General features: G+C 48.8%; 1 protein-coding gene across 4 annotated transcripts in view; it reads right to left on the bottom strand.

The window, feature by feature from the left end:
- The window catches only part of TBXAS1 (thromboxane A synthase 1), a 173,175-nt gene that overhangs the window by 13,649 nt on the left and 132,147 nt on the right, over nucleotides 1-27,379 (bottom strand). Inside the window, exon 11 of one of the 4 annotated variants that reach the window (XM_061414885.1) lies at nucleotides 279-929. The exons of the other annotated variants lie outside the window; for them this stretch is intronic. Within the exon in view, the coding sequence (XP_061270869.1) occupies nucleotides 738-929 (192 nt within the window). The 3' untranslated portion in view covers nucleotides 279-737. Of the gene's footprint in view, nucleotides 1-278; nucleotides 930-27,379 lie in introns of those variants that run through there. 4 annotated transcript variants of the gene reach the window in all.

Below are 27,379 nucleotides of genomic sequence, written 5' to 3'. Positions count from 1 at the left end.
GGCCTCTCAGGGATTTGACTGTTGGTTCAGGGTGGGGCCTGGATGCTGGTTTTGTGCAGCCAAGGTGGTGAGACTGCTGCAGACTATCTGTCTGACCTGCCCCAGTGATCTTTTCTGCATGGATGTATGGATGTGGTTGAAGGGGGGCGCTCAGGTCTCAGCGTTTTAACCAAACCCAGGCGAGGCAGTCCCCACCCACCCACTCAGACTCCCCTTCACCCCTTAGAACCCGGTCCCCTCCTCCCCGGCCCCCCCCCCCCCCCCCGCAAACTCCTGGGTTAAGTTATTTGAGGAAAATCTGGGCCAGCATCGAGGGCAGAAGTGTCCTGAGCCAGCCCGGCCAGCAGAGGGCAGCAAGCGTATGGCAAATGGGGACTCCCCGGGAGGGAACCTGCGCTTCTGCTCAGAGTCAAACTGAACCCAAAGGACCTCGGCAATCTTGAATCCAAATTCTTCACAACAGAGATGAAAAACGTGAGACGATGTCCGGGATCTAAAAGCCAAAAAAGAAAATGGCAGAGTAGGAGAGGGCGGGGGAACCGAAGTGGCCACCATTTGACACTTGAAGCTGAGTGATGGGTACACAGGGGTTCACTCAGCTATTCTTCCAACTTATATAGCTTAAAGTTTTCCTTCATAAGAAATTAAGGTAGTAGATAGAAATTTAAATAACAATAGAGCATGCAACAGCCTGTGTAAAGACTCTGAGATGCGTGAAAGAATCTGAAATGGTTGTGTTAGGCTGTCTGAGGGGGAGAGGGGCTGTTCTGGGATGTCTTGGAGGCTGGAGAGCAGAGCTCCGGGTACAGAAGACAGAAGGGCCTCTGTGCAGGGCACCCGGGTCTGGGGCAGACGTGAACGAAATGCAGCAGGCATGGATCATGGTGGGGGAAATGAAATGGAAGAGGTGGCATGTTTTTCTTTGCCATCTAGAAAAAAAAAAAAGGACACATTAAAAAAATGGGATTGGGGGACTTCCCTAGCGGTCCAGTGGCTAAGACTCCACGCTCCCAATGCGGGGGTTCCAGGTTTGATCCCTGGTCAGGGAACTAGGTCCCACATGTTGCAACTAAGACCGTGGGCAGCCAAATAAATAAAAATATTTTTTAAAATGGGGGTGGGAGTAGAATTTATTTGAAATAAAAGAGAAAGAAATGAAAGTTTAGTCAAGGAAGTGCTTTTCCTTGGAAGAAAAGTTTGGTGAGCTCGGCCCAGATGTTTAAATAGAAGCCGAGGCCTTGCAGGCAAGAGCCTGGGGACCTGGGGCTGAGATTTGCACCAGTCAGCCCTGGGCTGTTCCCCTCGGCATGCTCAGACCCTCTGTCTGTGCTGGCAAGGGCCGAGGGGGTCTGCTTGGCCTGGAGTGTTGGGGAATTTGCGGGGAGTAGAATCTGAGCAGAGTCAAGCCAGGAAGCACTTCAAGCATCTGGGTTTCCAAGAGATAATGTTAAAATTGGATCCCCAAGGGTACCCACTCCCCCCAAAGCCTGTAGCAAAGCCCAGGTTATCAGAATTAAGAGTTGGGAGAGCCCTTACAATCAATCTGTCTCTCACCCCACGAGGATGCCCCTGCAGCCTCTCTGGCTGGCCTGGGCCAGGCCTCGGGGTGGTCACCATGTCCCGCCAGGGGTTCTGCCCTGCATCCATTGCCCAGCAGCCCTGGCCTTGGGCCAGTCACCAAGGCAACATCAACAGGTCCCCTAGTCTCTGAGTTCCAGGTCATGATTTTTCCCTACCCGTCTCTTGGAGCAGAGCCAATGACATGGTAAAGGTGAAAGGTCTCTGGAAACTAAAGTACCAAACAGGCAGACAGGACTTCTGTTTAAATGTAATATTCAGAAGCCAGGAGCACGTTTCATCACAAGGCCCTCTGTTCTCCATGTTAAACTACTCTCGAAGGATGTGTCAAGAAGGAAAGCCATTCTACAATCTTACAGAATCCCGTTCAGCTGGCACCTGTTCTGCAAAACAAGTAACTGTACTCTTAGACGGTCTTCCCAGGTGGTGGTCGTGGTAAAGAACCTGCCTGCCAATGCAGGAGACATACAAGACATGGATTTGATCCCTGGGTTGGGAAGATCCCCTGGAGGAGGGCATGGCAACCCACTCCAGTATGCTAGCTTGAAGAATCCCATGGACAGAGGAGCCTGGAGGGCTACAGGTCATAGGGTTGCAAAAAGTCAGACATGACTGAAGGGACTTAGCATACACACACATACTCTTAGACGGTTGAAAATAAATTTTAAATATTTACTAACATTTAATATTGGGAAATATTGATTAAATCTTAAATATTGGGGGAAAATAGAAACAAAAAAGTGAATGGAATCTTTGCCTTATGGTTTGCATTCTCAATCATTTTCAGAGAGATGTTTTCATCTCTATTTGATTTTTCAATGGGCAATAACTGCTACTTTTATGTCTAAGTAGCTCAGTCTCTTGGTCTTTCTATCATTTAGTTTAGCCTCTGCAAACCAATATTTAAATGTGGTAGCTAAATCTGATAGGTGGCACAGTGGTAAAGAATCTACCTATCAAAGCAGGAGATGCAAGAAATGTGAGTTCAGTCCCTGGGTCGAGAAGATCCCTGGAGGAGGAAATGGCAACCCATTCCAGTATTCTTGCCTGGGAAATCCCATGGACAGAGGAGCCTGGGAGGTTACAGTCCGTGGGGTCACAAAGTATCAGACGTGACTGAGCAGAAGCACACACAAGGGAACGCTATGGGAAACTATTGATAAATAAATGTAAGTGGGAAATACTCTCCTTGCCTGTTAACCTCACTTTGCTACATTTGGATTTTTGTGTACCATTTTCTCTGCAAGTTACAGACACACACTCTGAGTCACTGTCTGGGTGTGTGCTGATACCATGTGGAGTAGAATGATAACAAGAAAATTAAAATGTCATTGCTTTCAAAAATATTTTTCCTGGAGGCTCAGGGATCTAATAGAAAAATTTATGTTTTCTTATTTTTCTAAAGGAAATAGAAGTGGGGGAGGCCTCAATTTTGTTCCTCCCAAGAAATACCAGCATCAGACAGTTTTGCTAAATGCTCGCACACATGCCCCAGACTTGGTGTTGCACATAATGCGTGGGGTCAGGTCAGGCCCCACCCACTAGAAGCTGGGACCCTGGTGTCCCGTAAGATAAGGCCAAGGGAGTTCAAGCCTAGGGACAGAAGGGAAGACAGAGACCCGGGAAGACTCAAGGTTTCCACTTGCACTCATTCTCCAGGGGACATGGACCATGAGATGGAATCCTCCCAGGGAAAATGTGGCAACTCTCACTTTGCCCTTTTGCCCCCTGACCTGGAAGAAAACCCATAGTCCCCTGGCGGCCAGTCTCCAGGCAGAGCCCTGAGTCCCCAGGGCGAGGCTGAGCCCAGGCCTGGGTTCCTCATGGCCCACTTAAACTGGGGCACTGGGGTTCTTCTGGCTCAGCGTTGACATCCATAGATATTCTGAGAGAGCTGTTTCAGGCCTGGAGCAAGAAGTAATGAGGGGAAAGCTGTTGGGGGTGGGGGGGTTCTTCTACGTGGCTGGCTTGCCTTCCTAATACCCGGACAGTCCTGCATATGCTAATCTAAAGAATTTGGCAGGTTTAGAAGTAGGCAAGCGTCCTACCTTAGGAAAGGTAATTAGGAGGGTGTGTGTGGCATCTATTTATATCCACTTTAAAAGGAATGCGACAGACCCATCTCACATAAACACAGGGATTATTCCAGGTGCTCTTGTACACTGAGGCCTAGGCCATTAAGGGATTAGATGAGGAGATGTAATGAACGACCCAAAACCAGCCTGCCTGTACCCACACACACACACATACCCCGCCACCATGTCAGCCCTCCCTGCTGACTGCCCTGGGTTCAGCTTTATTGATGGTACTGACGCTCTGCAGGAATTCTGTCTGCAGAGCTCTATTATGACAATAATAGTACTCCTCTCCTGCAGTACTCTACTGCCTTCTGAAGAATTTTTATATCCCTTACATCATTTGGTCCTCACAACTGCACTGTGAAGCAGGTAGGCATTTTTGTTTCCTATTTCATAGATGAAAAAAAAAAAGACTCAGAGAAGTTAGTGGCTAGTCCAAGGTCACACAGCTAGCACATGGCAGAGTGAGAACTAAACGCAGATCTTCAGCTTCCAAGGATTTTACCTTCAAGCATTGCCACCCTTCCACTCTCCTTTCATCCTCTCTCTCCCCTCCCCTCCTTCCTCCCTTACTTTCCTTTGTATATTTTCTGGAAGAATAACATGCACACAGAAAAATATTCAATATAATGCAAACCAAAGCGCAGGGCTTAGTAAATTTTCACAAAGTGAGTGCCCCTGCGTCACCAGCATCCAGATCAGGATGCAGAACAGTTCCAGCGCTCCCACGGACCTCGGTGACCCCTTCCCATCATTGCTCCCCCCAGAAAAAGTAAGCATCGTCCTGACCTCTAAAACTAGGGGTTATCTTGCCTCTTTAAAAACTTTACGTAAATGGAACATCCAGAACCTCGGCTTTTGTGCCTGGTTTCCTGTGTTCACTGTGTGTCTTTGAGACTCACTGGTGGTATGGTGTGGAGTTGTGTGTCCATTCCATGTCTGTTCATCCTTCCAGCTGTGGGTGGACATTTGCATTGTCCCCAGTTCGGGGGCCATTATGAAGAAAGCGGGACACTGTTATATGTGGCTTTTGGTGAACGTAGGTCACAGTTCTGTTGGGTATGTATCTAGGAGTGGAATTGCTGGGTCACAGGATGTGTGTGGTCAGCTTTAGCAGATACTGTGAACAGTTTGCAGGCTGGTTGGGTGTACTGGCTACAGTTTAATGGTGGATCCGTTGAAGGGCGGTCTGTTGACAACCCCCCATCCCATCCCCTCTATTAACTGTCACTGCGGGTTTCTGCCTTCTTTCCTCTTCCTGCCCCCTTCAGTACCCTGGAATGTATCCACTATCTCTATTTCAGGAAAGGGTTGAGAGAAAAAAAATAGCATATTATTTTGGGAGCTGAGTTATTTATTCCTTGAGTGTCTATGGGGACTGGGTAGGGGGAGGAACAAATAAAACACATCTAATTACCTAATTTTAAAATCATCTCCGTTATCAGACGCAAGCCCTCAGAAGCGTAAAACACATTCCCAGATCAAGCAGATTCAAGTTTTTGAATTATCTGCTGTGTTGTAATATTTAGGATTTGGTTCTCTCCATTAGCAGGGATTGTCCACAGTTGATTATAGGTGATATTTAAAGAAATAATCCCCTTAGTAAATGATAGGCAAACACCCAGCCCGTTTTCTCTGCCCTTGTGGAGGGAGTTATGGCATTAATTTGCAGATAAATATTTTTTTTGTTCACTCTTCTCTCCCCTGAGATAGACATCGAGTACCTGGCCTGCACTTAGCAGAGTGTTGGGGGCGGGGGTACAGTCCCATACCTACCACTTACTATATGTTCAGGAATCGGTCTACTTGTTCAAAGATTTGTTATTTTGGTACTAGGGAGCCACTGAAGGTGTTTGATGTGTGGAGGTGACACACAGAAGATGATATCTTGTGACCTGATCATGACATGGAGGGATAGTTGGAAGTGTTGGGGGGGTTAGGCAATAAAACGGGGGACTGTGTGGGAGTCCAGGCAGAGACGATGAGCTCTGAGGACAGTGTCTGCTATCAGAACAGGAAACGGGGTAGGAACAGGAGGAATGTTAGCAGTGACTCCCCTCGTGGTTGTTCTCAGTTGATGCCCAGCACCACTTAGAAACATTCCACTTTAATTGGTCTGGACTGGGCGCAGGAATTAATATGGTTTTAAAAACTCCCAGGGTAATTCTCAGCGTCACTGGTGCAAAGGATGACTAGCCTGACTGGCAAGTCTGGATATAAGGGGTCAAGGAACCAAGAGATAAAAGCGATTTTCAGATTTCATCCCGGGGTGGCTAAAAAAAAAAAAAAAAAAAAAATGAGGGAACCAGAATGGCCCCGGCTGGGGCTGCCTCTTACAGGATCTTGGCTTTCGTAGGGCAGCATCGGGGGCCCCAGCAGGGGATGGTGTCCACTCCAACCCATAATGGGTACACAAGTCCACTGGTATGGAGGGAGGAGAGAAAAGCAGGGCATCGTGGACTGACATGTAGCTGAGACTGAAATGTGAGGACTGTCCAGGGGAAGATGGCAGAGGGGCTGGAAAGGCCATTGGGCCGTCATCTGGGGAGAAAGGTGAGGCCAAAGTCAGCATCTGTGAGGCTGAGCAACGGCAGGGAGAGAGATGGGACCAGGGCGAGTAAAGTGGACCAACTTGCTTCATTGAGGCACTCAGAGAACTCAGGAGAACAGAGCGAATCATGGGGAGACATGAGGACACAGCCACCTGAGTGGCAGGCGTGTGACAAAAAGGACACACTGCTCCTACCGTGACTGAGGAGGGAACCAAGCCCAATGGTAAGTCCCAGAGAGAAAAAATTATGCCTCAACATACACGGAGGAATTTTCAAATGGCTACTGCTGCTGCTGCTAAGTCGCTTCAGTCGTGTCCGACTCTGTGCGACCCCATAGATGGCAGCCCACCAGGCTCCCCCGTCCCTGGGATTCTCCAGGTAAGAACACTGGAGTGGGTTGCCATTTCCTTCTCCAATGCATGAAAGTGAAAAGTGAAAGCGAAGTCGCTCAGTTGTGTCTGACTCTTATCGACCCCATGAACTGCAGCCTACCAGGCTCCTCCATCCATGGAATTTTCCAGGCAAGAGTACTGGAGTGGGGTGCCATTGCCTTCTCCTTTCAAATGGCTAGAAGTTAGCAATAAAGCAGCCATGCTCCATGCCCGCTGGAGAGATGTTGAGAAGCTATTATTGAGCATCAGAAAAGGTCGCTCTAGGATATTTATGGCTCCCTCATCAAGGAGGTGGAAGGCTTCATGGTCCTCCCCGATCTGGGATGGTCTGACGCATCACGACCTCACCCTCGCCTGCCCAGGGACGGCCTGCAACGTCACGTCGGGTCACTCGGGCAAATGTCCCATCAAGGTGGGGAGTGGTCAGCTTGCCCTGTTTATCCCCCTGGCCCAGCCCCCAGCATCCCATCGCTCATTCCTGCGTGCATCTTGGTTGCTAATTCAGGCTGAAAGCAGAGCCCAGGTCACTTGCTGTTTGGGGAAATGGTAAACAAAGATAAGAGCTTTAGGCGCTGGAATTTACTCTTCATCCACTTGGCCTAAAAGCAACTGCATGTTAAATTTAGAAGGCTGCTTCCAGACCCCTCCCTCCTCTCCTGTTTCCTACCGCCTCTTTCCAGCCCATGCTCAGAACACCGTCTCGCTGACCGTGGATCTGAAATGTATTTGTAAAGCCCAGGAGTCTTGCGAGGCTGCCCTGCCTGGATGTTTATAAAATGTATCAGCTGAGGGTCTGGGTGAGGGGCTCCTATCCTCCCGTAGCGGGCTCTGCCCCCCACCCCGCCAGCAGACATCTCGACCCAGCTGTTCACCCAAACACCCTCCCCAGGTGAGGCCTGGTGCTTCTGCCTTGCACTGTCAGGAGGTGAGATGCCCCCCCCTCCCCCACCCCAGGGAAGAAGCCACGTTTTCAGCAGACCACCTTACAATTTATTTACAAAGGTCTCCCTCATGCCTGGGAATCTATAATTGAACAGCTCTCTTTTCTATGTAGGTTAAACCCCTTTGCAAGCAACTCCAAGAATCTGTAGAAATCCTTTTGTGGGCCTGGAATTCCGCTGTATTGAATATTGTTGGAAATAAATGAGCCATTGTCTGGGCTGAGAATTTTCTGGTTAGATAGAGATCGCCACTGTGATGCGATTTATTGTCGTAGGACATTTTTTTCTCCCAGCTCATTTTAAATTCTCTGTTGCCTGCTCAGTCCATTTTCACAGTTCAGGATGTAAGTGGGAAAAGCTAGGCTGGAGCTAAAAAAAAAAAAAGAAAAAGAAAAAAAATCTCTTTTCCTAAGAACGATGTCCAGAGGTCCAAGTGGCATCTGGTACCAGACTGTAACAAATGCTGGAAGTAAGGCTTATCTGGTGGCCAGTTCAGGGGAAAGGAGAGTCACCCAGTACTCTCAGCTGGCACGTGACTGGGAGGAAAGATCAGAGACTTAAGAAGCAATGAGTTCAACCTTTCCATTGTTCTAATGAGCAGCCACGCCTGGACAGCTGAGGGGACCTGCCTTCACTTTTGCCCACACAGAAATTCTCACTTATTATTCTTTAAAAAGATCTACTAGACCAGCTCAGCTTTAATATAAACCCAACCCTAGTTAAGCGTCAGTTCTGAAGTAACTAAAAAATCTAAAGAGGAATTTACTGTTGTTTGCTTGTTTTGTTTATTTGTGTAATAACTAACTCCTGAGGGCTTCCCTCTTGGCTCAGATGGTAAAGAATCTGCCTGAAATGTGGGAGACCCAGGTTCCATTCCTGAATTGGGAAGGTCCCCTGGAGAAGGGAATGGCTACCCACACCAGTATTCTTGCCTGGAGAATCCCATGGACAGAGGAGCCTGGCAGGCTACAGTCCTTGGGGTCACAGAGTCAGCCATGACTGAACGACTAACACTTTCACCCCAATTAACTCCTGAGATTTTGAAATTTATGAGCAGCAGGCAGAATTATAAACAGAAAGAGCAGAGATGTGAAATTCATCAGACATAGCTGGAAGACAGCCGGCAAGTTATTAAGCCATGTCAACATTCAGTTTGCTCATCTGTAAAATGGGGAGAAACCACACCTTGGAGGTTGTAGTGAGGATTCCTCGTGAGTGCCCTCTAGGATTTTTTCTTAAGAAGTTGGGTCTGTAACTCTCCTGCTTTGGTACATGAGCAACCCTATGAGTGGTAGCTGCGAGCCTGGGGTCATCTCAGGAGATATGGAAACAGCTGTGCTGATGAGAATTAAGAAATTACCTGGGGGAAGTAGGGGAGAGGCTGGTGAGAAGTCTCCATTCCTCTCATCAGAGGAGGCTGGAAGATACACCCTAGAAGATGCAGCAGGGGCAACAGCCGACCTGCGGCTGATCCTCGGAAATCCCCCTCTCAACTCTTGCCTCTGCCAAGCTCCAAGCCGGGGGCCTCCCCGTCATCTCGATGGGTCCTCAGAAGACCCCACTTTTCTCAGGAGGAGTTGGGCTTTCTGAAGCTCACATAGCTTGCCCCGAGCCACACAGCCAGGCCCTGGGAGAGCTGGAGTATCCTGAGGACCATCTTACCACCTCCTCCTCTCTTCCGCCCTAGGTGAGCTTAGCCACATCCCCTTTTCTGCAGCAGGTGGCTTTTAGTGAAAAGGCTCCCTTTCCTGGTGGCTCAGCTGGTAAAGAATCCACCTGCAATGCAGGAGACTCTGGTTCGATTCCTGGGCCGGGAAGATCCCCTGGAGAAGGGAAGGGCTACCCACTCCAGTTTTTGGGGGGCTTCCCTGGTGGCTCAGTGGGTAAAGAATCCACCTGCAGTGCAGGAGACCTGGGTTTGATCCCTGAGTTGGGAAGATCTCCTGGAGAAGGGAAGGGCTACCCACTCCAGTATTCTGGCCTGGAGAATTCCATGGACTGTATAGTCCATGGGGTAGCAGAGTTGGACACGACTGAGCGACTTTCACTTCACTGCCTTGCCAAGAATGTCCTTGATAGTGACAAAGTGTATGAAAATGGCGCCCAGAGTAATAGCTGACGTGAGTATCCTCACTGCTGTGGGCCCAGGTACACAAAAACACATTCCTCTCCTTTACTGGGAGCTGGAGGAGTAGGTTTGGATAAATAAGAATGAGGTCCATAGGAAGGAATTTTTTTTCTTTTAAATTGAATTAGCATGGGAGGAGACTTACTAAATCACAGATGGCATGTGCTTAGAGCCTTGAGAGCTGATTGCTGTTCAGAGGAGCTGAGACCAAGGCATTTGTGCTCCGGCTCTGGTCTGCTGGGTGCAGGCTGGGGCCCCAGGTGGAGGGGGTCTGCAGAGGCCAGACGGCCAGGCTCCTGCCAGCTGGCCTGCAGGTGGCCCCCTGCTACCCCCTGCACCCGGCCTCTCAGGAGGGGCCTGGAAGATCCACCCCCTCTCACCACATTACAGATGTGGAGGGCTCACCCCTCCAGGGTGGGCATGGGGGCAGATGACAGCTACTGCACTCCATCCTCTGCCCTTCAGGTGCCCCACCACGCCTGCAGTAGGGAGAGAAGGTCACAGAATGGCTTCCCCAAAACGAGAGCCATGCACTGCATCTCATGAAATCGGGGATGGGGCAGTGGGGGGCGCGTGGCATCTCATGAAACAGCTCCCAGCCCATGCTCCTTGCCTCCCTTTGGAGGCATCCAAGGAAGGTTGGGTTAGGAGCCCTCCTGCCCGCTCTGCCAGCAGAGCTGCCCAGACCCGGGGGGCTTCCATCCCTCCCCACGCTGGCCTCACACTTATCAATCAGGTTTTGGTTTTCTTACCTCTGATATTGGGCCATACTTTCCATGTGGAACAAACCCCAGAAGGGTGACTGTGGCCACAAGACGGCAAATCACCCCTCCCATCCCTCCTCCCATGAAAATAAGATTGTGTTGAACGTGTTCCTATGTTTCTGCTTTTATTTTTAGTGTCAGTTTAGGGAACTTTCTAATAAGATCTCTTCTATTAAGGAATTTCCCCGGTACTGCAAGGGTCCCCCTGGGCCACCTCTGGGGTCCCCTTGATGTTTATAAAGTGCTGCTTCCATGACCGTCATTCTTCTGGGCTGGCTGTCACCTCGTGCCTGCTTTGTATCCTGCAGGGTCCCGGGGGCGGGTCCTGGGGCTGGGGCAAAGATGGGCAGCGGTCCGTCCCCGGAGGCACAGAAGCCCAGGGGACACCTGGGTGCCAAGGCTCTGTTGGAGGGGAGCGTGGGTGCCCTGGGAACTTGGAAAGACCATCCTAGGGGCCACGGAACCTGCCCGGGGTTAGGGGTTAGGGGGTCAGAAAGATGGGGGTGGTGCGGTTTCTTTAGCAGCCGTTTCCAAACAGCTTTTCTGTTCTCTCACACAGAAACAATAAAAGCACTTAAGCAAGGTTTTGGAACCAAATTGAAGCGCGTTCCATCACAGCCGCACCATTTATTGCCATTTTACTGGAGTGTGTGCTCTCTGCGGCTCACGCCTCTGCCTCACGCCAGCCACGTCTCAGCCGCTAGCTGGTTGCAGTGGCACGTGTTAATTACGGCAATTTGTTTTGGCCGTGGATCTTAAGGAATCGTTTGTTTCTTTTGTCTTCCGTGCCTGCTGCTTCGTGTCAGACAGTCTCCATCAGCCTCACGGCCTGACTGCCTTTCCCCCTGCACAGCAGTGAGGCTTCTCAAGGGGGACTTAACCTTAGGGTGGGGACAGGCTGGGGTCCCTCCAGGTGCCAGTGTCACACTAGGAGGCCCCCAAAGCGACAGGACCAACTGGCTGGAGTGGTTTTGTGGGATCATAGGTGCAGAGGGCCCCGGGGCCAAGACCTCAGCTGTAGACCAGGTGGGGACCCTTGTGAGGGCAGGGATGGACACTTGGACACCCGGGGGACAGAGAAGCCGCCCTGAGAGGGTGGGCACAGGGGAGCCGGGCAAGGTCATTTACATCACCCTTGATCGGGTGACGACAGAGCGGCCCCTGGGAGCTCCTGGGCTGAGATCCTCACAGCCTGGAAGCCCCCGGGGGTCAGGACCAGAGGTGGTGGGATGCCCCTGAAGCAGACAAAGGAGGCTGGGCTCCCCGGAGGACACCATAAGGGCCCTGTTCCTCATGGTGATGGGTCTGGGGGCCAGGTGCCACCTCCAGCTCCCTCCTCTTAAGGCCGCCACTTGATCCGGAAGGCCCAGGCTGCTGGAGGCTCTCTTGCTGGAGCCAGTGAATCTGCCCGTAAACGCCGGACCCATGTGTGCGTTTATGAGGCAGGGGAGGTGGGCCAGGCAAAGCACTCCCCCGAGCCCCTGAACACCAGCTGTGCCCTCGAAGCTGGTCGGTCTCCCCCTGGAGCCAAGGTCCTGAGTGAGGGCAGGGAAGTGGGGAGATGTGGAGGCAAGGCTGGGGAGGGAGATGGGAGAACAGCAGCTTCGCCCAGCATTCCTGACCCAGTTCTAGGGGTGGGCACAGGGTGAGTTTCAGCGGATCATTTCACTGAGCCGTTATTAAAAAAAAAATATATATATATATATATGTATTTGGCTGCATTGGGTTTCAGTTGCGGCTCAAGGGATCCCTAGTTGTGGCATGTGGGACCCAGCTTCGCAACCAGGAATAGAACCCAGGGCGCCTACATAGGGAGCACAGAGCCCCAGCCACTGGACCACCAAGGGAGTCCCACTGAGCTGTTATTTTACGGCTGAGAAAACAGAGGCTCAGAGGGGTTTGTGTGGAAAGTCAGTAGGCAGAGAGGGGATGGAGCCTGACAGAAAGACGGGCTCATAGGGCCCATTGGCTCAGACGGTAAAGAATCTGCCTATAATGTAGGAGACCCTGGTTCCATCCCTGGGTCAGGAAGATCCTCTGGAGAAGGGAATGGCAACCCACTCCAGTATCCTTGCTGGAGAATCCCATGGACAGAGGAGCCTGGCGGGCTACAGTCCACGGGGTCGCAAAGAGTCAGACACGACTGAGCGACTCACACTTTCATTTTCATAGGGCCCACTGAAGGACCCGTCTACTCAATTCCCGAGGCCATGATAAGGCCGAGTAAAGACAAACAGGAACAAGGCACTCTGCTCTATGTTATGAGGCAGGCTGGATGGAGGGGAGTTTGGGAGAGAAGGGATACATGTATATTCACGGCTGAGCCCCTTCACTGTTCACTTGAAACTATCACATTGTTAATCGGCTAACCCCCAACACAAAATAAAAAGTTTTAAACAAAAATACACACACACAAAATTTAAAGACAAACAGGAAAGGTAGGCTTTTTCCTTCCTTATTCAGTAGGGTGTTGGAGGAGGAGGAGGAGCAGCTGGGATCAGGGGTGGATGCTTCAGAAGCAGGGACAGAAACCCAGCAGGAGCGCACGAGGGGCAGCTGGGAGAAGCTAGGAAGAGGGAGGACCTGCGCACATCCTGAGTGTCCCCAAACCCAGGCCAGGAGCAGACGGGGCCACACAGAGACCTCCTGGTTCCCTGGGTGCTGGCAGGGCGCTCTGGCTGGTGAGGCCCCGTCTCACCCCTCTAACCCCTGGAAGGGAGAGGAAGCCACAGAGAATTTCTCAGGCAGCTGCTCTCACATGTTAGATCTGGAGAGTCCCTGTCTTATTGCTTTCCTTGGACTTGACCTTTAAGCGCTCTGAGCGTCTGGGGAGGCACCCGGCCCTCAGGCAGCCGTTGCTGTGTCCACTAGTCTTCTCAAAGAACAAGGGGCCAAAGGGCCCACCCTTGAGGATCATGGCCAGACCAGTGAGCCTATTTGCAAAGTTTACTGAAAATAGCATAGTGCCCAGCTGTTCTTAATTTCTGCTAAGGGCTTGGCAGGAGGAAATGGACTTAAATCTAGCCAAAGGAGGGGCACCCTTGGGAACTTCTCAAGGCTTGTGGACCCCGCTAAGGAGTCATCAACTTCCCCAGAAATTGTGCTCGTATCTGTTTGCTTGGCCCAGCCCACAGGATGCTGTGAGCGCCACCCCAGTGAAGAAAAGAGAGTCCTTTCCGAAAACCTAGCCGAACGGGAAGCAGAGTTGGATTTCTGGTTTGGGAGTTGAACTACATAAAACTGGGAAAATCTGCCTGAAGGAAATGCACCATTCCTTTATGAATGCCACTACCCTCGGAGCTCCAGGAGGGCCTGTGACCCAGAGAATCTTCTAGGTCAAGGCAAAAAGTGCCCTGGTCAGCCTGCTCCGATCTTTGGAATCCCCAGATCACTTATTTTCCCAGTGACTTTTTAAAAAGATAACTTAAAAAATAGGGCAACATGACATGGATTTAAAGTCAAAATGTCTGGAACTGATTTCAGAAAGCTCTTAATGTCCCCGTGGGTTACCTTTCTGATGAGTAATCTTAGCAGAAGGCTCGTGTTATAATCAAACATATGTTTTATAATTAGGTGACTGTTTTAGGCTCAGAGGCCCTGAAAACCGACTTATGGCGAGTGAAACCAGGAAGCATGGGGTGAGGCTTTATATGTATGTAGCCATGGAAGGAGCCTTTAGTCCTGGGGTCCCTGTGAGAATAATGGCCAGATGAATTGAAAAGAGTGAAATACGGTTGAAAGAAAATGCATTCAGTCTCCAGCCCAGGTTATCAGAACTGTTGGTCAGCCTTCAGGGCCGGTAACTCTGGCCTCTCAGCGTGTGTGGATTTGAAACTAGCTTCCGCTGGGGGATGGAAGTGAGACCTGGGTTCTGGACTCCCCCAGGCCTCTGGGCTCTGCTGTGGAAAGAGCATCACAGCGGTTCACCCCTGGATCACTGGGGACCCTGCGCTGTCCTGGAGGGAAGCCTTGAGAAAGACCCAAGCTCAAGGCTGTACACGTAACCTCCTGGGGCACTGCTCAAGCCCACTGCTTCTGGAACATGGTAGAAAGTCTAGCCCTATGCAGAGAGCCTGAGGAATTCTTCTGGGCCCTGACCCCTGCTTCCCACTTTAAACTTCCACCCTGGGAGAAGGTCCCACGGCACTTAGACGCACACAGGAGCCATTCTGCCCAAGTCTGAGTTGGTGTCTCACCACCACCCTGCTGTGCAGCCGCGGTCAGCTTAACCGCCAGCCTCAGTTTCTCATGGGTAAAACGGGGACTGTACTGGCTCTCCTCCGTCAAGTCGTAGTCGGCCAGGAGCCTGGCTTATGGATAGCACTTAACGTGGCCTGGGCTGCCCAGGCCTGGCAAACGTTTGTTGCTGCGGCAGCTGTAGCCTTATCGGGCCTCCCCGGGTGCATTGAGGCTGGTCCCTTCAGTTCCGCCCCTTGGCCACTTGGTTCAGGCTGGCCACATCTCTGGTAGGCCTGACCAGCTCTTTGACTTGGTTGCTCCCTGAACGTGATCCTAGAATGACTGCTCGGGTCTCACACCTCCCTGGAGACCAGGCTGAGAATGGCATCGGGCCCTGGGTGCTTCCCCAGCCCAGGGCCTCAGGCCTCGGACCCTGACTGTCTGGGACACAACACAGAAGCAGATGGAGTTCATCAGAGTCTAGAGGAAGGATTCTCCTGCTTTTCCTCAGGGTCCTCCGGGTGCCCCCAGTTCTGTCCTTGCATGGGGGGCTGCTGTAATGAGTCCCTCCCTACGTGGTGCTCCCAGCCCAGTGCAGGAGACGTCAATTCTGTCGATAAATGTAAAACCACAATGGAGCTAAGGGTTTTGAAGAAAAGATCTGAGGAGGGTAAAATGTGTGATTGTTTGCCCTGCTTCATGTGAGGGCTTCCCAGATGGCGCTAGTGGTAAAGAACCCGCCTGCCAGCGCAGGACACATAAAACATCAGGTTTGATCCCTGGGTTAGGAAGATCCCCCAGAGTGGGGCATGGCAACCCTCTCCAGTATTCTTGCTTGGAGAATCCCCATGGACAGAGGAGCCTGGTGGGCTACAGTCCATAGGATCACAAAGCATCAGACACAGCTGAAGCGACTGAGTGCACAGGATGCTTGAAAGAGTTAACTTTGGGAAGCAAATAAAAGAAGTTATGCTTTCCATTCAGTGTACTTTAAACTTACAGGACTTACTACACTACAGGGTTGCAGTGATTGAGATAGATTTTGGTAAATTCCGGGGAGGTAACTAGATGGTTGGTTACTAACAGGGCCACTTTGGCCCTGGGAAACTGCTCTCATGGAAGCGGCTGCCACCACTCCAAGTGTGTCACCCCAAGAGGGACAGAGCCAGTCAGGCTGGCGGGGGCCTCAGGTAGGCAGGGGGCTTGAAACCTCGCCACATGGGAAACAGGGCAGAAGCCAGACGGGCTGTAGCCTCCAACTATTAAAAAGGCTGTTCTGTGTGGTCCCAGAGTGTGAAGCCATGATCGGAAGCTATAGGAAAATGGATCAATGGATTAATGGTCTTGTCCAGCCATGTGACATGAGAGAGGGGAGCCTGCATTCCTGGAGCAAGTGGCAGGAGGATCAGTCTCCTGCAGGGCCTGGGGTCTGGGACCAACCAGCGATCTCTGAAATCCTTCCAAGTCCAAGTGGAAAATAATGTCTTGGCAACTGGGATATTGAAAGAGTGAGTCTTGTTGGAATAGAATGAGGGCAGAAATGTTCTGAGTTGAAAGTGGTAGTAGGGGGCTGGGGGAGCTCAGAGGAACCATGCCATGAGGGACATGGGAGTGGCAGGGGTGGGGAGCAGATGCTGAGACCCTGGGTGGAGTAGCAGCTTGGCTGTAGGATGGGGAAGAACACTTGGAGGGGACATGTGACAACTTAGGGTTTCTGAGGCTTCCATGATGGCTCAGTGCCTGCAATGCAGGAGACATAGTAGATGCAGATTCGATCCCTGGGTAGGGAAGATCCCCTGGAGGAGAAAATGGCAATCCACTGCAGTATTCTTGCCTGGAGAATCCCATGGACAGGGGAGCCTGATGGGCTACAGTCCATGGGGTCGCAAAGAGTTGGACACGACTGAGCGGCTGAGCATGCACACAGGCAGGGTTTCTGAAACGATTCATAAGATGCGGATAATGGGAAGATTTGAAACAACAGCAAAATAGAAATGAGTGTTTCTGGAGAGCACCTAGGTGCCAGGCTCTGTGCTGAGCACTTACATGTTATCTCACTTAATCAGATACGATTATTATCCCCTTTTATAGCTGAGGAGACAGGTTTAGGGTCACATGGCTGCTTTGTGGGCTCTGCCTGGCTTTGAGATGGAGAGTCTGACCTGGAGCCTGTGTTCTTAGCTGTCAGCTTGGCTTCATCCAGGGTGGGTGAAGGTCAGTTGGTGAAAGGGCAGTGGAACCTGCCAAATGTTGTCTGTGGGTCTTGCTTTGCACCTCCCTGGAGGGATGGCTGAGGCTGTCTGCCCTGAGCCCTGTGGGGTTGCCCAGAACCACCTTCTCCACTGGCATCTCAAGAGGAGCCAAATGGCAAGCTCATTCCATGGGATGGGAGAGCGCCAGACTGACTTCCTGTGTAAATTGACTGACTACTGAGCTAACAAAAATATTGGAAGGAGCCCCTGAATTTGAATTCTGCAAGCCAAGATGTACTCTTGCAGAGTTGCAAGAGGAGGAATGGGAGCATTGCTTCAGAGACCATGCATTTCTCTGGAATTTGTCTACTATAACTAGGAAAAAAAAATGTGTGGGGTGGGTGGCCATGGAGAGGATCTAGAGGATAGTAAACTGAATAAGATACGAAAACTTCTGTGTGTACTTTCAATATCTAGACTTAGCATGTGAGAAAAAGATGCAATATATGGACATCTCTTAGATTGATGTCTTTTTCCTGCCAGTTTGCAGGCATCTTAGCCTACCTCCATGTCCTGATGACAGAGCATAAAAGTCAGGACAAGAAAATTTGAGTTCTGTATTTGCTGTGTGACTCTGAGCAAGATACTTAACCTTGCTGAGCCAATGTGTCTCAACTCTGTAAAAGGGAATATTCATAACAGATAGTCTATCAACTTCATAGATTAGGGGGAACGAATGCCAACAACTAATAGTTAATGTTTTCTCTACATCTCTGCCGCGCTTCTTCCCTCATAGCTCAGTAGGTAAAGAATCTACCTGCAGTGCAGGAGACCCGGGTTCGAGTTCTGGGTTGGGAAGATCCCCTGGAGAAGGAAACGGCAACCCACTCCAGTATTCTTGCCTGGAGAATCCCTTGGACAGAGGACCCTGGCTGGCTACAGTCCCTTGACTCGCAAGAGTCAGACATGACTTAGTGACTAAACCACACACCACACATCTCTGACAGTGCCAGTCCCGGGGGTGGGGGTGCCAGGGAAGATGTACTGAAAAGAGGTCCTGAGACATTTTTCTCACTAGACAAGGTTGGGGTCAGTAGGGGAGGAGGGCTGCTGCTGCTGCTGCTAAGTCGCTTCAGTCGTGTCCGACTCTGTGTGACCCCATAGACGGCAGCCCACCAGGCTCCCCTGTCCCTGGGATTCTCCAGGCAAGAACACTGGAGTGGGTTGCCATTTCCTTCTCCAAAGCATGAAAGTGAAAAGTGAAAGTGAAGTCGCTCAGTCATGTCCGACTCCTAGCGACCCCATGGACTGCAGCTTACTAAGCTCCTCCGTCCATGGGATTTTCCAGGCAAGTGTACTGGAGTGGGGTGCCATTGCCTTCTCTGGGGGGAGGAGGGCAGTAAGATGCTAAAGACCAAAGGGTAAGTACCAAGATGAATTAGTTTAAATGTCGATATACGTCAGATGGATGTCACAAGCAATGATGTCGTCAGTTTAGATCAGAAATTGATATAAATCTTGGGAGTTTTAGAAGAACCTTAAGTCATAACAAAATGGTATAGATGTAACATAATTAGAGAAAATAAAACCAAAAAATGTGGCTATCAGAATGTGGATTATAACCCGGAGATTAGGCAGATGGATGCTAGAAAGTGTGATAGAATGAAAGCAAAACACAGGCCTGGGAGGTGGCAGACCCAAGTTTCATGCCTGGGCTTTTCCTGTGGCTCAGCGGTAAGAGAATCAGCCCGCAGTGCTGGAGACACAGGTTGGATCCCTGGGTCAGGAAGATCCCCTAGAGAAGGGCATGGCAACCCACTCCAGTACACTTGCCTAGAGAATCCCACGGACAGAGGATCCTGGCGGACTGCAGTCCATAGGGTCACAAAGAGTCGGACACAACTGAAGCGACTGAGCACGCACACACGCATGCACGCATAAGCTTCATTCCTAGTTTGGCCACAAATCAGTGAAATGACTTGGAAGGTCTCTTAATTGATCTGACTCGTTTCCTCATTGTAAAGTGGAGTTTTTAATCTCCTCATTCACTTTCCTGAGCTGTCACCATCTAACCCAGTGTTTTTCAAAATGTGGGCTATGATCCTTTAGGGAATTATGAATTCAATTTAGAGGATTAAGACCAGAATTTAAAAAAATGAAATAGAATAGAAGACAGAGTCTATCACATGGAGAAAACTGCTTTTGTGTATGTTCAGTTGTGTCTGACTCTTTATGACCTGATGGACTCCAGCTCACTAGGCTCCTCTGTCTATGGGATTGTCCCAGCAAGAACACTAGGGTGGGTTGCCATTTCCTCCTCCAGGAGATCTTCCCAACCCAGGGATTGAACCCAGGACTTCTGCATTGGCAGGCAGGTTCTTTACCACTGAGCCACCCGGGGATACCAGAAGACTACTTATTGCTTCATAAAAGTTTTAAGTGACAAAGCTATGTGTGTATTGGGATGAATTGTAAATTATATTTCCATGGACTTCCCTGATGGTCCGGCGGCTAAGATTCTGTGCTCCCATTGCAGGGGGCCCAGGTTCAACCCTTGGTTAGGGACCTAGATCCCACATGTTACAACTATGAGTTTGCATGCTGCAGCTAGGACCTGGTACAGTCAAGTAAATAAATAAATATTTCTTAAAATTTAACAAATTTATCTTAAAAAATAAAACAAATTATATTTCTTATGATGGGTTGTGGTCAAAAGAATTTGAAAAACATAGCATGAACACCCCCAGCACTCCCAGAAAAGCATAGGTGTTTGCCTATCTCAGTTTCTCCCTTTGCACTGGCTATGCTATAACCTAATCCTTTTGAATCTGCATGAAGATACAAAGGGCCCAGAGATTCCTCCACAATAGCCCCTCTTCCCCTGCCAGCCAAGGAACCAATGGAGGCCAAGGTGTTCATGAAGCAAGAATCAAGGTACCAGATTTATCAAATAAAAATACAAGCATCTAATTAAATGTGAATTTCAGATCTGCGATGAATCATATTTTAATATAAGTATGTCCAAAATACTGCGTGAAACAGACTCATACTAAAAAATGAATCATTGTTTATCAGAAATTTAAATTTAACCAGACACCTGTATTTTATCCAGCAACCCTAAGTAAGTAATAAATAAAAAGCAAACAGGAGAGAAAGTTGCAAAAGAGTAAGATTTTTAAGTGCCCCAAACTACAAAACTTTGTGCTTTAATATGCTCATAAATTAACAGCTGTATTGTATTATGCAAATTTATGTTAAGTTATTCACTATCTGTCATCACGCTCCAATAAAAATTGTATATATGACATTTAGAGAAAAATGACATCTTCTGATCAGATATTGCACTGCATTTCAGTGGCACTGATTACCTTTGGCTTGCCTGAATGCTGCAGCCACAAACTCACAGAGCCAGGGTCTTTGTGAGTGACTCACTGAATTACTTATAGTGTGTCTAGAATCCTTGAGAACAATCCCAGTGAGTGGCCAGTGGTTGTTTTCCCTCCAATATGCCTTTCAGAAGAAAACACAGTTTGGTGGTGAAATAACAGGCCAGGAGACCCCTGCCTCTCAGCTAGAAGTTGGCAGTTGCCCACCAATGAGCTGCCAGGCTTCCCCGGTGATGCAGTGGTAAAGAATCCACCTGCCAATGCAGGAGACGCAAGAGATGGGTGTTCGATCCCTGGGTGGGGAAGATCCCCTAAAGTGGGAAATGGCAACCCACTCCAGTATTCTTGCCTGGAAAATCCCTTGGACAGAGGAGCTTGGTGGGCTATAGTCTACAGGGTCGGAAAGAGTCAGATGTGGCTGAACACGTACATGCACCAATAAACACTGCATTATGAAGGTTAGCTTGAGTGGACAAGCAGGAAGGGAAGCATGTTTTCATTTTTAATGTCTGCCTTCATGTTTCTTGGTGATTATACACACAGGGGGGAAGAAGCGATTTCTGCTGTTTCCTTTCTATAGCATCGCTGTAGAAATGGCCACCAGTTGGCTAATTTAATATTTAGAGCATAATAGATATGCCTTATCTTTAGGCTGATTTGCTGAATTTTTTACCTGATGATCGTCATCCTCTTGGAGGCTCCTGGTATACCACCAGTTTTTTTTTTTTTGTTAACATTTATAATTTTTTTAAAAAATGTGGAATACTATTTGTGGATGAGTTGCCTGTGTCTGTTCTGGAAAGGAGGGGTAAAATCTTGCTAAGGGTACACTACATCCCCCAAAGGGGTCCTGACAGCAGAAGCTTACAGGAGGACACGGGAGCCAGATGGCCTTAAGGAATCTTTGAAGATTGCCAGGCCAGGCTTGGAAGGCAGGCTGTTTGCAGCAGAAATTACAGGAGGAAGGCAGGTGATGCCTACACAATTTAAAAATGATTCTTTGTTCATTCACAGTTTCCCTGGTGGCTCAGATGGTAAAGAATCTGCCTGCAATGCAGGAGACCCGGGTTTGATCCCTGGGTCAGGAAGATCCCCTGGAGAAGGAAATGGCAACCCACTCCAATATTCTTGCCTGGAGAATCTGATAGAGGAGCCTGGCAGGCTATGGTCCATGGAGTCACAAGCAGTCGGACATGACTGAGCAAATGACATTTTCACTTTTCGCTTCTTTGTTCATCCAGAAGAGAAAATACAGATGCCAAGGAAGGGCTCAAATTGGCGTTCTGGGGTTGGGCCGTTCTCACTCCCCCACTGCAAATGCCAACTCTCTCTGCCCCAGTGTGGGGATAGGGACAAGAGTGCATCATCCATCTACACTCTGTCCTAGGAGAGAACAGGCTATTAGAATGCATGAAGAAATGAGGACGGGCCTGGGAGTTCAAAACCTCACCCAAATAGCATGGGTAGTTTCCTAACTTCCTTTATTCTAGTTTCCTCATCTGCAAAATAAAGGGATTAGGTTGAATGATTTCTAAGTTTTTTTTCCATGTTAGGTTTCATTCATTCATTCAACTAGCATTGGGCACCTACAATGTGCCCAGAGGTAAGGACCGAGAGGACCCTGAACTCAGGTTGTCAACAACTGAGCTTGTCCAGGGGTCAACAAGCAGAGCATGTCATTCTGCCTAAGAAAATGAGAGGAGGAGGAGGAGGAAGGGGAGGATGTGTGAAATTCCTTCTAAGGTTGCTGACTCCTGACTTTCTGAAAATGACTAAGGAAGACAAGTTCTAAGGGGGAAATCTGTTGCTTTTCTGATCACTGGTTTTCCCAGGTGATGAGGGAGAGGCCTCTATGACCTAACCTGGACAACTAGGACGTGCTGATATCTAGAAATTTCTGTTCAAGAGGGAGCACCTGATGAGATGGATTAAACCCATAGGCCACTTCTCAATTCAATTGATTCACCTGGACATGAATGACCTCTTCAGAAGAAAGCTGATTGCATCTCCAAGGCTTTCAAGTTGTAGGAAAAAGATTTGGAGGCATGGAGGAATAAGGATGGAGGAATAAGGAAAAATATTTGGAGTATAAGGATGTTTTCATCCTTATTCCAATGTTGAAAAGGAAAGTAAGTATGGACATGTTAACAGGATACTCTTTAAAATTTTTTTTCCTATTTTTATTTATTTTTAAAAAGCTGGCTTAAAACTCAACATTCAGAAAACCAGCATGGTATCCAGTCCCATCACGTCATGGCAAATAGATGGGGTAAAAATGGAAACAGTGATTAACTTTATTTTCTTGCACTCCAAAATTGCAGCAGAATGTGACTGCAGCCATGAAATTAAAAGACACTTGCTCCTTGGAAGAAAAGCTATGATAAAACTAGCCAGCGTATTAAAAAGCAGAGACATCACTTTCCCAACAAATGTCCATATAGTCAAAGCTATGGTCTTTCCAGTATTCATGTATCCTAAAGGAAATCAATCCTGAATATTCACTGGAGGACTGATGCTGAAGCTCCAATACTTTGGCCACCTGATGAGAAGAGCCGACTCATTAGAAAAGACCCTGATGCTGGGAAAGATTGAAGGTGGGAGGAGAAGGGGCTGACAGAGGATGAGATGGTTGGATGGTATCACTGACTCAACGGATGTGAGTTTGAGCAAACTCTGGGAGACAGTGAAGGACAGGGAAGCCTGGCATACTGCAGTCCATGGAGTCAGAATTGGACATGACTAGGCAACTGAACAACTATTTGTTTATTCGGCTCTGTCAAGTTTTAGTTGCTACCTGTAGGACCTTAATTCCCAGACCAAGGATCAAACCTTCGTCCCCTGCATTGCAAGATGGATTCTAAACCACTGGACTGCAAGGGAAATCCATGGATAGTCTTTTGATGCCAACAAGGGATAGGATTCATTTTTTTTTTTTTTTTGCTAGATTATGGTCTGTGTCACCAGAAATCTCATGGCACCTAAGAAGGATGTTTGTCAGGATATTCACAGACATTATTAAGTGGTCTTGAAGCTAAAATTTGAAGGACAGGAAGAAAAACTTTACTAGACATGGTGATAAATGACAAGCTTGACACATGACTTATTCCCAAAGGAAGAATCTGTCTCTCTGAAACTCAAGGGACAGAATGATAGAGGGATTCATGATGTAGTAGATTTTACATGGAAAAAAATTTTTTACATGGAAATATCAATAGAATTTTATTTTAAGACACCCAAGGGCAGATGAGGAGATTGTAAATTGGTCAAATGTTAAGTAAAAAGAAATGTACTTCTTGGCTTAGGGTTTTTTTCCCCCTTTATTTTGCTATGGATTTTTATGTTGTTTGATCTGTTTATTTGTTGTTGAAGTAAATTGATTTATTTGTTGCTTTTATGGTAAAGACCAATACATCTTGACTTACTAGGATTTCTTAGTTTCTCAAAGCAAAGATCCAAGTAAAAAAGGCATTTATTCTGATAATGTCCTTAGGTACTTGGTAGAGGACAGGGAGGGAACGCCCAAGAGAGGATGACTTTAGGGATTCCCAAACACCCTGGCAGAGACCCCACTGTTACGATGCTAGTAAAATGGTCACAGATGTGTTCCAAAGGTGGCTAAACCACTCTGGCCAACCATCTGCTCTCACAGAACAATCTCCTGCAGACCAAGTGGCCATTCCCAAGACAGCACCAAGAAATTCTGAGCCCATGGATCTGAGTTCAAATCTGGATTCTGCTTCCACTTTGAGCGAGACACGTAATCTTCGAGTTTCAGTTTCCTAATCTCTAAATTGGAGATTATTTTCTGTATTTAGAAAATATCCAATTGGTTGTTAGAATTGCTTGGCCAAGCACCAGACACAGAGCATGTGTCCAGTGAATAGTGATTCTTCTTATTTCCATCATAATTATGATCAATATTAGTCAGTATTGAACACTTGACCCCTAAGGATCACTCCTAGGCAGAAACAAGTTGGATGGATTTCCCTGGTGGTACAGTGGATAGGAATCCACCTGCCAATGCAGGAGACGTGAGTTCAATCCCTGGACTGGGAGGATTCCACGTTCTGGGGAGCAACTAAGCCCGTGCGCCACAACTACTGAGCCCACATGCCCCAACTACTAAAGCCTGTGCTCCACTGCAGTGAGAAGCCCTCACGCTGCAGCTAGAGAGTAGCCCCTGCTCTCCGCAACTAGGGAAAGCCCCAGTGCAGCCTCAGAGGTCCAGTGCAAGCATAAATAAAGGAAAAGAAAAAAGCAAGTTGGCCGTGAATGTTTCTGCAGCGGACCTTAACACAGCTCACATAAACAGCAGAGGGTTACAGCTGGCCACAGGCCACAGACTGAGAGCAGGGAAGATGGACGATGGCCCTGACACTGTACAAGGGACTCACCGGAAATCAGGCCCAGAAACAGAACCGCCGAATGGTAGGTGCGAATGTCATGGAAACCGAGGCATTTCCTGTGTTCCGTGTGTCATGGAACCTGACGCGTTAGAAAACTTCTGGGAGTTTTCTAATTAATGTGATATTCTTGGTTTGCAAGGGCCTCTTTCTTTATAGAGTTAGATCAGGTTTATTTACCATGTAAAATTTATGATGAATAATTATGGTGCTCCATAAATGTTTACTGTTAACGATGATGACAGTGGTGACCACCGTAATTAGTATCTTGCGGGTCTACAAATCACTAATGTGCGCGCAGGCTGGGGAATCATTAAAGGAGCTTTTCAGGGGAAGGTGAGAGGAGGCAGGAGGGGAAGGCTCAGAGCAGCCAGAAACACACCCCTTTCATTTCAGAGATAACACTTGGCCTGAAAGAACCTCCCTGGGGCTCCGTCCTCTTGTCTGTATGATGGAGAAATAGCCCATCCTGCCCCTGGAGGTGGGGCACAGACCAGATGACCTCTTGGGTTTGGTAGCCTCCAGATCGAGGGACCGTAACTCTAGGAGGTGCTATCAAACAAGTTGGTCTGTTCAGTATTTCAGAACAACCACTGAGTGGTTCTCTCCAGGCATGGCCTTTGTTTCTTCGCTGTCTAGATGGGCTGGATCTGAACGACAGCACAATCACAGAAAACTCACTACTTTCTGGTGGTCTGATGAGTGACTTGTCTAAAAACCAAAAAGCAGCTCCAGTAGTTATGCATTGTATTTATAAAATTAGTCTTATCCTTAAGAAAGTAACCCAAGGTCACTATTAAAGTTAAGTTTGCGTTGACGCTTGCTGCTTGGAAGAAAAGCTATGACAAACCTAGAGAGCGTGTTAAAAAGCAGAGACATCACTTTGCCGACAAAGGTCTATATAGTCAAAGCTATGGTTTTTTCAGTAGTCATGTATGGATGTGAGAGTTGGACCATAAAGAAGGCTGAATGCCAAAAATTTGATGCTTTCTAACTGTGGTGTTGGAGAAGACTCTTGAGAGTCCCTGGGACAGCAAGGAGATCAAAACAGTCAATCCTAAAGAAAATCAACCCTGAATATTCATTGGAAGGACTGAGGCTGAAGCTGAAGCTCCAATACTTTGGCCACCTGATACGAAGGGCCGACTCATTGGAAAAGACCCTGATGCTGGAAAAGATTGAAGGCAGGAGGAGAAGGGGGCGACAGAGGATGAGATGGTTGGATGGCATCATTGACTCAATGGATGTGACTTTGAGCAAACTCTGGGAGATGGTGAAGGACAGGGAAGCCTGATGTACTGCAGTCCATGGGGTTGCAAAGAGTCAGACATGACTGAGTGACTGAACAACAACAACAAATACACCTCACAGGAGTATGGCAATGGCTCTTCACTTGGCTGCATCTTAGAGTGACCTGGGGCTTTTAAAGAAAGGGATGCCTGGTCCAACTAGTCAGAACCTTGGGGGGGGGGTGGATCCAAGCAGGTGAGATTTTTTAGGACATTCTCGGGGAGGTGGGATACCCCTGGGCCATGATTTGCACTGGGTTCTCGCTCCGAGCTGCCCTATGGGTAAGAGAAGGAAGTGTGAGGAAGTCTCTAGTTCCCATAAGTCTGAGTCTGCCTAGAGGTGGGCTGGGCTGTGCTCTGTAACACCAGGGCTCAGCCCACTTCAGTCGGAGGCTCTGGGAATTTGGAGAGGGGATGGTCCTGCTCTGATGGCCTCTGAGGAGAGCAGCCACGTGCAGCGTGATGTCAGGGAGGGGTCAGATGAGAAGAGCCTCCTTCTGGGTGAAGGGAGGGCAGTATCTCCCCAGTCTCAGGCTGCAGGGCTGTTCCCTGGCTCCTGACCATCCAAGGACTCTCCTTAACTGAAATGAAAATGAATGGCCTCAGCAGCTGTTAGCGATTGGCTGCAGCTGGGAGAGCATCGGATAGATGCTCTAATAGCATCTAATAGAGACCCAGGGAGAGAGAGGACAGTGCTCCTCTCCACCGCAGCACCAGGGACTGACAGACGAGTTGGGGGCGTGGGGAGCAGACTGGCTGTGAGGCTGCAAGACAAACATCTCAGATGCTCATTTCCTGCTCTTTACCAAAGAATACGGGGCTTCCCTGGGGGCTCAGCTGGTAAAGAATCCGCCTGCAATGCAGGAGACGTGGGATCGATCCCTGGCTCAGGAAGATGCCCAGGAGAAGGAAATGGCAATCCACTCATATTCTTGCCTGGAGAATCCCATGGACAGAGAAGCCTAGTTGGCTACAGAGTTGGACATGTCCTAGCAACTAAACAACAGCAATAAACACATACACACACACACACACACACACACATACACATCTATACCCACATACACATACCCAGACACTGTGCCCAGAATCATACATGGATTTGGTTCAATAGCCCTTTCAACAGCCTTACGAGCTACACATTGTTGCAATTCCTATTTCACAGATATGGAAAATTGAGGAACAAAGAGATGATGCCAGTCACCACATCACACTGCCAGCAAGTGGCAGCTCTGTGTTTCGTGTGAACACTGGGCAGGGCTGAGCCTAGCCCTTCCTGGTGGAGCGGCATTGCTCCTGGATCAGAGAGAAGTCGAGGTTTGGTCTGTGTGTGCTCGGGAGCCCCTCTCTCAGTGAGTGATTCTTGGCTCTGCCACCTCCAGGTGTCCAGGTAAAAGGTGATGCCTGTCCCCCAGGAAGGCTGAGAACCACCTTCAAGAAATGGGACCTCAAACACAGAGAATGACAGGGCACAACTCCTAGCTGTGCCGTTTCCAT

Source organism: Bos javanicus, chromosome 4, assembly GCF_032452875.1.
Source record: "Bos javanicus breed banteng chromosome 4, ARS-OSU_banteng_1.0, whole genome shotgun sequence".
NCBI classification, from domain to species: domain Eukaryota; kingdom Metazoa; phylum Chordata; class Mammalia; order Artiodactyla; family Bovidae; genus Bos; species Bos javanicus.
The sequence above is the reverse complement of the archived record's forward strand: the minus strand, read 5'-3'. Positions and strand labels throughout refer to the sequence as shown.